The sequence below is a fragment of the Citrus sinensis genome, chromosome 3 (genome assembly GCF_022201045.2).
Source record: "Citrus sinensis cultivar Valencia sweet orange chromosome 3, DVS_A1.0, whole genome shotgun sequence".
Classification (NCBI taxonomy): domain Eukaryota; kingdom Viridiplantae; phylum Streptophyta; class Magnoliopsida; order Sapindales; family Rutaceae; genus Citrus; species Citrus sinensis.
The window spans coordinates 33628301-33643572 of NC_068558.1; the positions used below are offsets into that span (position 1 = coordinate 33628301).

The 15272-nt window shown below is 35.5% G+C and overlaps 1 protein-coding gene across 1 annotated transcript; it reads right to left on the reverse strand.

Annotated features, from left to right (window-relative positions):
* Window positions 1–12327: 12327 nt before the first annotated feature.
* LOC102623906 (polygalacturonase-like) lies at window positions 12328–14113 on the reverse strand. The gene is made up of 4 exons (XM_006493092.4): window positions 13615–14113; window positions 13199–13488; window positions 12874–13102; window positions 12328–12774 (listed from the first exon to the last, which is right to left on the reverse strand). Exons 1-4 carry the CDS (start codon window positions 14062–14064, stop codon window positions 12550–12552), a joined length of 1194 nt encoding a protein of 397 aa, XP_006493155.4. The 5' UTR covers window positions 14065–14113; the 3' UTR covers window positions 12328–12549.
* Between the last annotated feature and the right edge of the window lie 1159 nt (window positions 14114–15272).

A 15272-nucleotide genomic window follows, 5' to 3' on the forward strand; every position in this document is an offset into this window, starting at 1 on the left:
TAAGGCTTTTTGCAAGCACTCCCGAATGGTTCTTTATCTTTCAACAGTTCTTTGAAAAACTGTTTCTGCTCGCAAAGTTTGTCAAGACAAGTTTTGGCAAGTTGGAAAATTTTTCCAAGAGAGATGTTGTCAAGGGAAAGATTGGATGCTGTGAATTGTCTCTGTATGTCTGGTTGGAGTTCGTCTAGAAGAGAAGGCAGAAAGACATGCTTTAATGTCGGGTCATTGAATCCATTAAGCTTATAGAACAGTAGGGACATGCATTTGTAATGGAAGTCAAGATCCTTAGCATTGAGGGAACAACATTTCATATTGAGATAGTCTCGGCGTGCAGCTTTAAAAACTGCAGAGGGGTCGCCAAGGAATTGATCATGGAGAACAGCAAGAACACTTGAGACTTCTGGGAGATCAACAAATTGTAATTGGCAATAACGTCCTAAAGAATCAAACCAATCTCTTAGAGCACCCGTAAAACAAGTAGCAAATTCTCTAAGGACTAATTGAGTTGTGGCTCCTGGCCGTAGCATTTGGAGGTCAATCTAGGCAGACATTTCATTAAGTCGGTCACGCCATTTATGAGATGAGAGATCATCAAATGTGAACTATGGACCATTCGATGATTTTTGACTGGTGGAACCGGTCGGGGTATGAGCTGGAGGGGGTTGGTTTGTGGCAGAAGATTCAGGCATTTCTTCTTTAACTTAAGAGGGAATATCAACATATGGTTTTGTATGAGAGGTTTGGCATGGGGTAGGTGGATCAGGTTGAGCCATCAGGATTTTAGTGATATCAGCATAGGATTTTTCAGAGTCACTGGTGGATGCTGAAGATTCTGTGTCGGACTCGGTATGGCTATCAGAAACAACTAGATTTGAATCAGAAGTTTGGTGATCTAGGGAAGATGAGTGGTCGACTGTGTGGGCACTAAACTGGTGCATGGGTTCTTTATCCTTAGATTGAGTAGGAGGTTGGGATAAAGATGATGATGGAGGTGTAGTCGGTGATGCCGGCGTATAAACAGGAGATTGTTGACCAGGGATGGAAATTGATGACTGATGAAATGTGACGGGTCGCGGTTGTGGTTTAGTCTTTGATTTAGGTTTAAGTAGTGGTGGCAATGGATTATCCCGAAAAAGGGTGTGAGTCATACCAAATAACTTAGAGGGATCATACTGTCGGATAGGGGAAAGCATAGAGGCAAATTGGTGATAAGTTGGTCCGATGGAAGGGATAGGAGGTGATGTGGTAAAAAGCATAGGTCTCTGTTTGTCAGATTCAATCTGATCAAGCTCAGCTTTTAAGCATCTGATTTCCCTTTCTTTTTGGTCAAATTCGGGGCCATAGTAGCGCTGGGCAATCATAGCTCGTAACTCAAAATCGAGGTGAGTAATTTGAGACTGAAGATTCTGGTGGATCTGCTGCATCTGTGCTGCAATGGAGTCAACTTTTGTCTCAAGTTGTTCAGTTCGTAAACTGATTTTTTCAACTTTGGAATTGATATGTAACAAAGTATCATTCTGTGCCTTGGCATTTTGGGTTTGCCAGTTGAGGACTTGATTCAAAAGGTTTAGGAGGTTCTAGGTGGCCAGATGAGGTAATTGGTGAAAGGACAAAAGGTATGGACACAACATTTCGTTGGGAATCTATATGAGTGTCTAAAGGGGGAAAAGAAGAAGAATAGTCTGAAGAGGTAGATGAGAACATCATACAAGCCAATGGTGGTGTTGGAAGTGGGATTGGTGATGGAGTCTCGGATTTGCAATGCTTTGCAATCCATTTGAGCTCTTTTTTGTAAAAAGGTAATGGAGCCGGTGGAGGTGGAGGATCTTGTGGTGGTTTGGGTTCAGAGTGATGACATGAGACTGGAGGTTTTTTCTTGTTGGATTTTTTTTCCTTGTGGTTGCATAATTTGCATAATCGTCGTCCTCTTCCCAATCATCCCAGCAGGGACAATTTTGGGCACACATGCCTAAGCCAGGGGCATCCCATAGGAAAATTTTGCCTTGCTGGATAAACAGGGTAGCCTTCGGAATTGAACCCCGTAATGGGCAGATCTTCTTGGGCTATCTGGACAGCTGTGATCATTGAAGAATAAGTAAAGGAGAGCCTAGGAGGCTCTTGGGGAGCACTGGGAGGTGGTTTAAAAGTCATTTTGATTGTGCCATCTTGTCGTCGTTCAAACATGCTTTCAGATGTCTAAATTGGAGCTGTATTATTATGGAACTGTTCATAGTTGGAGATCCATAGATTTAAATTCAATCATATAAACTGATATGAGATATAAACAGTGAAAATGTTTTTTTTTTAAATTCGAAATTCGAAATTATTAACACGGAGTAAGATAACAATGTCACATACGTTTGTGAGAATTTATAATTTATGTGCTGCATACATGCCTCTTCTGATAAACACAAATTCTTGATGATTAGTTGTGTCTATGCCATGTATATTCTTTTAAATATAAGAATCTGTTATGAATTTACATGTTCATTTGGATATTTATGTAAATGATTTATAACGAAAGAAAAAAGCATGCAACAAAGAAACGAGAAATCAAGGCATTGCCAGAATTATGGTATCGAAATATTGTGAAATTTTATGGCCTCTGTTCACATTGCGGCACTCGTATTTAGTCTAAATATATTGAAACGGGTAGTGTGACCACAATTCTAAGCAATGATGCAACAATAGAAGAATTCATGAGCTGGACTGTGAGAATGTATATGATAAAAGGTGTAACTAATTCCTTGACTTATATGTTGTTGGGATAATATGCTCTTTAAAAGCATATGTGTTTATTTAATTGTAATAAATAATTTTTCTGATTAATAAAATAAATGAGGTATTTTATTCAAATATCTTAATTGCATTTATATTTGTATTAAAGTCCATTTAATCTATTATATGTATTTATGTGATCACCATGTGGATTCACAGAAGACATAAATACAAGTTATCTTATGATTAAATAAATTTAGTTCACAGTTGATAAATAAAGTTGGGCACTTTATTTAGGTATAGACTGTAATAAATTCATTGAATGATTTGTCTTAATCATGTATGAATTTATTGATGTAGTACGACTACATTGAACAGGATCACATATGAGATTTAATTAACTTTGTAATAACTGTCAGACTTATTAAATCTCATAGGCGTTGATTTTACTGTAATCGTAATCTTGAGTTAATTATGATTTCATGATTGTAATTGTTATTCCATTTGAGTTACCAATGGGCACGACACAGCCTTGTGGTCAAGATTACCCGGTATCTTGGTGGGAGCAATTATGAGTATTGGAGTTATGGATTAACAATATAGAATTTGTACAACACATCTCTTGATGGGTTTTCGGCACTTGATCATAGAATTCTCTGGCCAGAGTGTGTCAACATATTTAGTATGTTGAAAATGATCATTAGAGAAAACCAGTAAGGATCAAGGAATAAGATGTTATTAAATTGATTGGACAGTTAAGATATCAATTTAATTAACGATGTGGTACAAAAGATTGTGCAGTAAAGAAATCAATGTGGCTTGGGACGAATTATTATTCGAGCATACAATTATGGAAGTCAGTTCCAATCTTTTAGTGGAGTAGATTTGGAATTAAATAATTGGGCTAGTTTAATTACAGGCCTAATTATTGTAGCCACTATTGTATGTTCCCAAATGATCCCCGGGTTAGCTCATTTAATTGACTGCACCACTACTGGACTAATAAGTAAGATAACTAGCTATTTGGGTCAAAAGCCTAAATATATCATTTAGTGAGAGGCTCCATTTAATTAGCTTTTGTATAAGGGGCCTTATGTTATTTTACAAGGTGGGTCCCCTATTGAAAAAGAAAATAACGTGAGTTTTATTTAGAGCATTATTTGGAGCCTAGGGTTTTCACTAAAGGGTGATATAAAAGGCTTATTTTTCCCTAAAGAAAAATGGAGAAGCCACTTTATACAGATCATAGAATAAGATTTTTCTCTCCATTGTTGAGAGAAAAATTTTCTCGTGCTAGTTGCTTTGGTAGTGATAAAGGCGCCCACACGTCAAGTGCAGATCGAACCTGAGTCATAACCTGGAAGATCATTGGAGACTGTTCATGATCTAACAAGCGTGGTGGTGACGGATCATGATCTAACAAAGAGTGGTGGTGGCGGATCGTGATCTAGGAGCCTAAAACACTTCAGCGGAAAAAGCCAACTCGGATTTTCAAGGTACGATTTCTAGATTACGTATTCCTATATATTATATGAGAGCGGTCCTTAAAAGGTTTTATAAAATTTTAAAAACCTGATTTTTCCCAACAATTGGTATCAGAGCCATCTCATATTAATATATAAGAATTTCGTATGAAATCATTCTTGAAATTTATGTATTAGAGTGGCACAATTTATTCATATACATATTATTTGTTTAATATATGAATGAAGCATGTTTTGGTTTGTCTTAATTCATGGTTAGATTTTTCGTTGTATTTTTCTTTGGATCTGTAACAAGAGGGGTGATTTTTTATCATCATGTTTCCCTCTTGATTTTTTTTCTATTATAGAATTTTTGTAAGCCAAAAATTGGCCTAGGAAATTTGTAAATCAACGGAAAATAATCACGGATGTCAGATCAGAGGAAACGGAGGCCAGATATTTCAAAAGCATGCTGCCAGCAGCCACGAGCAACAGCAGCGCGCGCGGTTCGCGTGGGCAGCAGCGCGCGCGGCTCGCGTGGGCAGCAGCGCGCGCGGCTCGCCTGGGCAGCAGCGCGCGCTGCACGCCCAGCAGTTGCCGCATGCGCGCAGCAAGCGTGCTGTGTGCGCAGTGACCAGCAGCTGCAGCGTGCAACCAGCAGCGTGAGCAAGGGCTTCCAGTTGCGCGCGCGTCGGTTGATGTTTTCCGGTGTGACGGCGGCAGCAAATCGGCATCGGAGATGCGTGAACAGTCGCTGCCCTTTGTGGAGATGGCGGCTGGGGAAGATGAAAGAAAGAAAAATATGATTTTAGGGTTTCATGATTTTTATCATGGAGGTCCCTATGGTTTCATAAGTTTTCTTTCGGGCAGAAATGTTTCAATTTTTTGCGTTTAAATCCAAAAACAGTTTTGGGCTTAAAGAATCCTAGTTTTAGGCCCAATTTAAATTTGGGCTTAATGGATTAAAATGCATAGATAAAATTGAACACATTAAATTTATTTTTTGGTCCAAAAGTTTTATTTTAGTAAAAAATTTTTTTAATTATTTATTTATTTTTTTTCAAAATTAAAATTGGACCAATTATAAATTTAATAGCCTAATTTTTCCTAGTCCATTAACAAAGACAAGATTATGGAAGATGGACATTGACAAAGAAGCCCAATGAAGATTAGGCTTAGGGTTAATGTATTTTTCATTATTAGGAAAGCCATGAATTAAGATTATTTAATTGTTTTTCTATATGTTTTGTTATGGATAATAACATGCCATGATAATATGTCATATAGAATAGGTAGTGCCACTCTATGCATAATGATACATGTCATTCATTAATAATGAATTTCATTATATTGTTTGAAATTTGCATATGCTTAATAATATTTGATATCATCTAGATAATATTATAGGAAGCATGCAATTAACAATATGTATGTTTTAAAAAGGAAAAATCAATTTTAAAATATTGAGTGGGAGAGGGAAAATTCAAGATAATTTTTCCCACGGGCTCCATTGTTAGTTCAATAATAAAATTATATATATACCTCGACTTCATGATACGGTGATGCTCCCTACGGAGGGTATATATATTGGATATTTTATTTGATGAACTTCTTCAAAGATAAAATTGAAATATTTTTTCAATCGATTGTTCGCCCCAACGGTGACTATTGATAAGAAAAATACGTAGATTGAAACAATGGTTATACACTCAACTAAAGTTTGTTATTAACCTTCCCAACGAAGCTCTGTTAACAAATTTAGGCCCAAAGGGATAACGATAATTATTTATCATGTCTCTACATGAAAGTAAATAATCTAATGGATAATTGGGTCTAGTAAGTGTAGACATGACTTCCCCAACGGATAGCTTGTCAAAGCGGTACTAGATTATCGTTACAATATATTAAAATGCATTTATGGTTTTTTGCATTTTTGTCATTTATTGTGAATATTGTTTCAAAGTATTTATGCATGTTTATTTTATTTTTTTTTTCAGAAAATGTCTTCCATCAACCCATTATTACTTATCCTTGTTAAAAATGAACTCACTGGCGAAAATTATTTAGATTAGAAACGCAATCTATTTAATATTCTCACTGCTAAGGGAAGCAAATATGTGTTGACCCAGCCTTGCCCTCCTGAACCATCGTTATACGATTATAGAAATCAGAGGGAGCCTTATGAGAAATGGTGCGAAGCTAACAAAATGGCTAAGCGCTATATATTGGCTTCGATTTCTGTGGAACTGCATAAGAAACATCGGAGCATGGAAATAGCCACTGAAATAATGGCTTGTCTTCATCAGATGTTTGGGCAAAATACCCATTTTGCCAGAGAAGCAGCATTAAAACGTATTACGGATACTAAGATGGAAGAGGGCACAAAAGTTCGTGATCATGTCCTCAAAATGATGGACTATTTGAATGAGGTAGAGATTCATGGTGTTCAAATCAATGATAAATCAAAGATTAACATGGTGATTGAATCTTTACCTGATACATTCAAAGAGTTTAAGGTCAGTTATATCTTAAACAATAAAGATATGACCTTAATTGAATTAATGCACGAACTACATGCTATAGAAGAATTCTATCATAGCAGAAAACTTCCTGAAAAATGATTCTCTTCAAGGCTTAAGTCGAAAGACAAGAATGAGCAAGCAAGAGTTGGGATCGGCAAACTGTCCACTAAAAGAAGTGGCAAGCCAAAAGGCAAGTGTTACAAATGTGGATAGAAGGGTCACTGGAAGAAAGATTGTCCTAAGATTATTAAAATCAGGTATAGGAAATCTTTAAGCTTCCTAATTAGTTCAGATTTCTATTGATTCATACAATAATGAATTCTGAGATAACTAATCTTATTTATAATTCATTTATTTGGTTTTCAGGAAACCAAGAGATTAAGTGAAGAAAGCTTCAAACAGCAGTTGAGGACATGCTAGTTTATATCAATTGAAAGACTAGATCAATTTTACAAGACTTTAGTTTTGATATTTGTCTTTATTTTTCCAATTATTAGAGGAATATTAATTTCGGTGACTTGTTTTAATAAACAGGAGTACACTGTTATTTTTTGATCCTCTGTTTATTATTTATTTTGGTTATTTATAAAGACAATTTATATCATATAAGTCCATTGATCTATTCAAAGTAAGATATAATGATAAAGAGTATATGCATTTATCTAAGAAAAGAAATGTTTCTTCAAACCAAAATTACCTCTGATATTTATGCTTAAGTCATATAAACTATAATAAGATTTTAAGAAAATGATTAATGATAGACTTGTTGGCCTATTAAGATTGATCATTGTAACTCTATAAATCTTATTTAGAAAAGTAATATGACAAGGATGCTCTGTTTGAGCTAAAAGCATAACATTGTATTTGATGATTTAGCGCATACAAATGTATACGGACTAATCAGTTTACATGTTATAAGAGGTTGTGAGTATTCTATCAAACTTGTTGATGAATATTCATTTTATTTATGTTTGTCTAAGTGCGTCATGATTCCATTGCTTTTGAAATTCAAAAGAGTACATGGATAAGACAGAAGCAATTAGACAAGAACATAAAAGAACATCGATATGATCGAAACAAAGAATATCTCTATGGAGAATTCAAGCACTATTTGGTTGTCAATGAACACTATAATACAATAGTGTAATTAAATGAAGAAACAAGATTCTTTTGGATAAGACAAGATATATACTAAGTGGTTTATCATTTACCTTTTTGATTCCAGATACTAGTATTTAAAACTACAAAGTTTATTGAACTTAGTTTCATCTATCTCGGTGTCTACTACTCCAAGAAATTATGAAAAAGTCACAAACATGGTTTGAGACACATTCGTATTTGGAGTTTACTAGTATTTCTACTAGAATTAGAGATAGACAAGATGGATTCGTGTTCAGAAGCTTGCATGTTTTAGGTATCTTAAAGGAATAAGGGAAAGTCTGAATTATAGTCCTCAAGATAGGAATATATTTATAGAAATATTCTTTCCTTTCTTTGAGGAAGACTCTATAATGACTTATAACCTAAGAGTAAGGTAAAACTAGAGAAATAAAAGAGATCAGGTTGATGCTCAGCTTTCAACACCTGTTATAGAACAGGAAGAACAGCAGCAACCAGCTGATCAGCACAGGATTATCCTTGAACAACCATCACTTTTAGAACCTTGTCGTAGTGGGAGGGTAACTAGGTTACCTGCGAGATACATATTTTTGGGAGAAACCTATATGGCTATCTCAGATGAACATGTACAAAATCCCACTAGTTACAACGAAGCTCTAATAGATAAAGATGTTAAATTTTGGAAAAAGGCCATGAATCAAGAAATGGAATCTGTGTATTCCAATAAAGTCTGGGAACTTGTAGAGGCACCAAATAGGGTAAAACCTATAGACTGCAAGTGGATCTACAAGAGAAAAAGAGGAGTAGACGGAAGGGTGGAAACATTTAAAGCAAGATTAGTAGCCGAATGGTTTACTCAGAAAGAAGGAATCGATTATGAGGAAACCTTTTTCTACGGTTGCTATGCTTAAATCCATCAGGATTCTGCTCTCCATTGATGCAGTGCTAGATTATGAAATTTGGCAGATGGATGTCAAGATTGCCTTTCTTAACGGGCATCTTGAAGAAAACATCTACATGCAGCAACTAGATGGATTTATACAAAAAGGCCAAGAACACATGGTATGTAAGTTGCAGAGATCCATTTATGGATTGAAGCAAGCATCCCGGTCATGGAACATCAGATTTGATCAAGCGATTAAATCACTTGGATTCATTCAGAACATTGATGAACCATGTGTGTACAAGAAAATTCAGGGAAAATTTGTAGCCTTCCTAGTTCTTTGTGTAAACAATATTCTCCTGATTGGAAATGATATAGGAGTATTGACTACAATAAAGATTTGGTTAGCAAAATAATTTGATATGAAAGACCTGGGGAGGCAAGTTATATTCTTGGTATCAAGTTACTACGAGACCGGAAGAATAAAACTTTAGCCTTGTCTCAAGCGGTCTATATCGATAAGATATTGGCTAGATTTAGCATGGAAAATTCCAAGACTGGTTTATTACCATTCAGACATGGAATTATATTCTCTAAGGATCAATCACCTAAAACATCTGAAGAGATAGAGAGAAAGAGACGAGTTCCCTATGCAGACGCTGTGGGAAGTCTCGTGTATGCCATGCTTTGCACTAGGCCAAACATCTGTTTTGCGGTAGGGATGGTTAGCAGATATCAATTTAATCCTGGACCTCAATACTGGACTGTAGTCAAGCATATTATAAAGTATCTGAAAAGAACTAAAAATTATATGCTTGTGTATTCTGGTGATGAACTCATTCTAGTGGGTTATACTAATTCTGATTTTTTGTCAGATAAGGATTTTAGAAAATCAACTTCCGGCTATGTGTTTACATTAGGAAGTGGAGCTATTAGTTGGATGAGTGTGAAACAATCTTGTATCACAGACTTAATAACTAAAGCTGAATATGTGGCTACATCTGAAGCTGCAAAAGAAGCTATATGGCTCTGCAAGTTCCTACGAAATCTTGAGGTGGTACCTGTTGTAACTGCACCCCTTAAACTATTTTGTGATAATGGTGGTGCGGTAGCTCAATCTAAGGAACCAAGGAACCACAAGAAACAAAACATATTGAAAGGAAGTATCATCTTATAAGGGAATAGTGTAGAAAGGTTATATGAAAGTACCCCAAATGGCATTAGATGCTAAATGGCAGATCTTATTACAATGGCCATTAGTGGGAAACCTTTATAACCTGCACTTAGAGTCCTAGAGCATGTGCAATATGCCAGATATGCTTTGAGAGCTAGTGGGAGATTGTTGGGATAATATGCTCTTTAAAAGCATATGTGTTTATTTAATTGTAATAAACAATTTTTCTGATTAATAAAATAAATGAGGTATTTTATTCAAATATCTTAATTGCATTTATATTTGTATTAAAGTCCATTTAATCATATTATATGTATTTATGTGATCACCATGTGGATTCACAGAAGACATAAATACAAGTTATCTTATGATTAAATAAATTTAGTTCACAGTTGATAAATAAAGTTGGGCACTTTATTTAGGTATAGACTGTAATAAATTCATTGAATGATTTGTCTTAATCATGTATGAATTTATTGATATAGTACGATTACATTGAACAGGATCACATATGAGATTTAATTAACTTTGTAATAACTGTCAGACTTATTAAATCTCATAGGCGTTGATTTTACTGTAATCTTAATCTTGAGTTAATTATGATTTCATGATTGTAATTGTTATTCCATTTGAGTTACCAATGGGCACGACACAGCCTTGTGGTCAAGATTACCCGGTATCTTGGTGGGAGCAATTATGAGTATTGGAGTTATGGATTAACAATATATAATTTGTACAACACATCTCTTGATGGGTTTTCGGCACTTGATCATAGAATTCTCTGGCCAGAGTGTGTCAACATATTTAGTATGTTGAAAATGATCATTAGAGAAAACCAGTAAGGATCAAGGAATAAGATGTTATTAAATTAATTGGACAGTTGAGATATCAATTTAATTAACGATGTGGTACAAAGGATTGTGCAGTAAAGAAATCAATGTGGCTTGGGACGAATTATTATTCGAGCATACAATTATGGAAGTCAGTTCCAATCTTAGTGGAGTAGATTTGGAATTAAATAATTGGGCTAGTTTAATTACAGGCCTAATTATTGTAGCCACTATTGTATGTTCCCAAATGATCCCCGGGTTAGCTCATTTAATTGACTGCACCACTACTGGACTAATAAGTAAGATAACTAGCTATTTGGGTCAAAAGCCTAAATATATCATTTAGTGAGAGGCTCCATTTAATTAGCTTTTGTATAAGGGGCCTTATGTTATTTTACAAGGTGGGTCCCCTATTGAAAAAGAAAATAACGTGAGTTTTATTTAGAGCATTATTTGGAGCCTAGGGTTTTCACTAAAGGGTGATATAAAAGGCTTATTTTTCCCTAAAGAAAAATGGAGAAGCCACTTTATACAGATCATAGAATAAGATTTTTCTCTCCATTGTTGAGAGAAAAATTTTCTCGTGCTAATTGCTTTGGTAGTGATAAAGGCTCCCACACGTCAAGTGCAGATCGAACCTGAGTCATAACCTGGAAGATCATTGGAGACTGTTCATGATCTAACAAGTGTGGTGGTGACGGATCATGATCTAACAAAGAGTGGTGGTGGCGGATCGTGATCTAGGAGCCTAAAACACTTCAGCGGAAAAAGCCAACTCGGATTTTCAAGGTACGATTTCTAGATTACGTATTCCTATATATTATATGAGAACGGTCCTTAAAAGATTTTATAAAATTTTAAAAACCTGATTTTTCCCAACATATGCATCATGACTGCTTCCCACCAATTATCCATCGAGACTAATCAAGCAAGAATGTGTTGCTGGTTTAGATTATGAAGCTCTGTTTGAATCGCAAAATTCCTCAAGCCAGATTCGTCCAATTGGACTCAATTTGGGGGCCATTTGGATATGTTGTTCCAGGTATGCGTTCTTCAATAAACTCAGTGATCACTTTTACATTAATAGGCGTCATATCCAAATGATGATTTTCATCATTCACTTTTGCTGAGCTTGCCAACACAATGAAGGTTACCGAAAAATGCAGTGTGTATAGCTTTGGAGTACTGGCATTAGAAGTGATAAAGGAAAATCATCCAAGAGATTTTATTTCTTCAATTTCGTCATCATCTTTCATCAGACTTAATGAAATTGTGGACCCTCGGCTTTCAACAGCATCACGAAATGTTCAAGACATGCCGATATCAATCATGGAGGTCGTCTTTGTACGATTAGATGTGAATCCAAAATCAGGACCCACAATGCACGCAATGTGTCAATTGATTTGAAGAAAATCCAGACAGTCAAATTTTTCGTTTTTGTTTTCATTTTCTTTTTTCTTTTGTATTTTTTTCATTTTTCGTTTTTGTTGAATTAAACATGATTTATTGAAACTTATGATGATAGAAACCCCATGCCTTAACATTAAGAAACAGAAATTGGAAAATAGAGGTTGTCATAAGATAAATTAATATTCATTAACATTATGAGTTTCTACGTGCGAAAAGAGACAGCAATACTTTCAGCGCATTGTAAGAGCTGCCACTAGCAAGCCCAGTGGGCGTAGTTTTACAAAACCGAACAGCCTTAGTACTAAGTATATTGAACGGCTTCTTATGCCCTTTTTTTTTCATTTTCTTTTTAATTCTGTGTACTACTAACTATATAATCATGATCGGCTTCCTATGCCTTTTTTTTCCAACTCAAATACTTTTCATAACTTCAAGTCTTCAAGCAACTATTTGGCAGAATAAATCCAGAGGCCGATCCATCAGCGTTGGCGCAGGAAGCTTCAGCTGGTTGATTCTTGTAAATGAGCTTCACATCCTCCAAGCTAATTCCAGTGCATGGATTCTTCGAACTGCAATCGAGCTTTACTCCAACTTCCGATGCCGAAGTTCCATGAATATCTTGATATATCACATCACTGATTTTAACCCCTGAAGCCTATTGAACAAGGGAAAAAAAAATTTATTGAGTTGAATTTTATTCACATCAACGTTCAAATAATCACATTTACAAACTTGTGATAAATTAATATCGTACCTGTCCAGGGCAATTGTTGTTGTCAGGGCAGTAATTTTGATCAATTATGATTGGATTATCGACATTGTTCATAAGAGCGTGTTGGAAAAGAATGTTCCTGGCAAATCCATTGCTTGGTCTCCCCCAGGACTTAATCCTCACTCCATTTTTAGTGCCTGTAAATGTCACAGCTGTTACTGTCACATTTTGCACTCCAGCCTCTTGTTGCTCTTTGCCTAAGCTGCCAATGCTGCAACAAAATCACAATATCCAATTTAATCAGCACTAAATATTTATACCACCAAAAATGAAGAGAAAAACAAATTATTATGCTTTTTAATTTTACCTAATACCATGGCCAGGGCCACAAGCGACATTCTCAATCCATAAATTGGTGGCGCCTGGGCCAACTGATACACAATCATCACCGGTCCCAATTTTTGAGTCCAAAATTGTGACACCACTTGATGATTGAACGTGAATGCCATCGGTGTTGGGGCTGTCACCGGAGGCCGAAACTTTGACCCCTTGTACTTTCACATGGTTGCATCCGTTGATGACAATATGAAATTTCTGGCTATCTACGGATGCTAATCCGTTAATCACAACGTTGTTTGAGTTGCTAAAGCGAAGTGTCTGCTCATGTAGATACAAAAGAAGGATTATCTACTCTAATAATTAAAGTATAAAGCCAATCAATATGACAAGCCAAAAGGCACTTGATTTATGACTGGATATAGGATGATATTTCAACTTAATTACCGTAGCGCCACTGGGGCAATTACTATTGTCTGACTTTTTACAAGCCCACAAGCCAGCACCTTGGCCATCAAGAACGCCGCCATTAATAGAAACCCCATTAACATGCTCAAATAAAATCCAGTTTTCGGCATTTCCAATAACATGATAATCAGCTGGAGCCACCAGAGTCCCGTCAATACGTATGGTAATATCATTGTTCTTGCATTGGCCCTGAAACACAGCATTGTGTAGTAAGTACCTCCCCCGTGGCACGTAAATGGTTGCGGCCTCCGCCGAGCCACAGGCTTTAGCCCATGCAGCAAGAATGGATTTTGCTGAATCAGTCCGGCCATCGGGTCTGGCTCCGAAGCTCAGCACATTGTAACTCAAGGGAATTGCTAAAGATGAACTAAAGAAGAGAATCAAAAGAAATGTTAAAAAAATAATACGCAAAGACGTTGATGTTGACATTGTTTCAAAGCTTAAATTTACTGATAGAAATGAGAGAAATAGATTTGAGACGTTGAGGAGTTGGTGTGAAGTTGAAAAGATTTAAATGGGTATTTATAGGATTTGAATGAACTGTAGAAATGGCAATAGCACTAGTAGTGAATGCAATCTGCGCCGAATTTTGGGAGTGATTTTTGCGTTGACTAATACGATCTTAATTTACTACTCTTTAACCGAAATTTGGATGATGTTTGATGACAGAAACATCAACTTCATACAAAAGACAAGTGCATATCTATATATGGTTTGGTAAGATGGGAGATTTCAAAGGTAGTTAATAAATTAACAGAAAAAAGTGCTTATCCATTTTCTGCTTTTCTGCTGCTATGTAAAATTATGCCCGTATGTTGCTTTGAGCATAAGATCAATGCCTCCTCAATTCCCGACTTCCCGAGGAACGATATGTTCATTTCTCTGAACTTTTTCTCCTTATTGCTTGAAATTACAGCAAAATAAAGCCACTTGAAAATCATTGGACTAATTTTTTTGTGTAGCTTCTAAAGGCTGTATCGACTAACATTGGACACACACAAGTACACAACAAATGATTATGTGCTACAACTTTTAAAAGGCATGTAAATTGCATGCAGATTGTTCATTTGTTGGTTAATACATCTTTCCATTTATTCCGCTGGGCTTTCAAGAATTATACAGGATAAGAATTACCATGCATTCCCTATTACGCATAAAATTAATTGATTTCAATATGCAGCGGTCAGGCACTATTGTTGCTAGAGCTTTAATAGTTGTAAGATTTTTCTATGATGCCATACGAATTTTTTTAGTATTGATAATATGGATTATTGGATTTAAATCTTTTAATCTTTACCGTTGATTTAATTTAGTTGATAAACTGTTAATTAGTTGCTTACCTAATAAACAATAGGTAATTTTCTAGTTGTAGGTAATATATATGTTTGTGGATAGAATTTTATTTTAATTAAATGATAAATATTTTCTGAATCACTAACAGATAAAAATATTAAACATGCAAATATACGTACTGATTTAGATTTATGCGTAATAAATATTGAAATATTACTTAATCTTCATTGACACATATTAACAGTGATCTCTTTTTGTTATTTATAATTGAAACAATACAGATTTTATTTCTTGGCATTAAATTTATTAATCTAGTAAATTTTTGGTGAGAAAGAGAGAATATT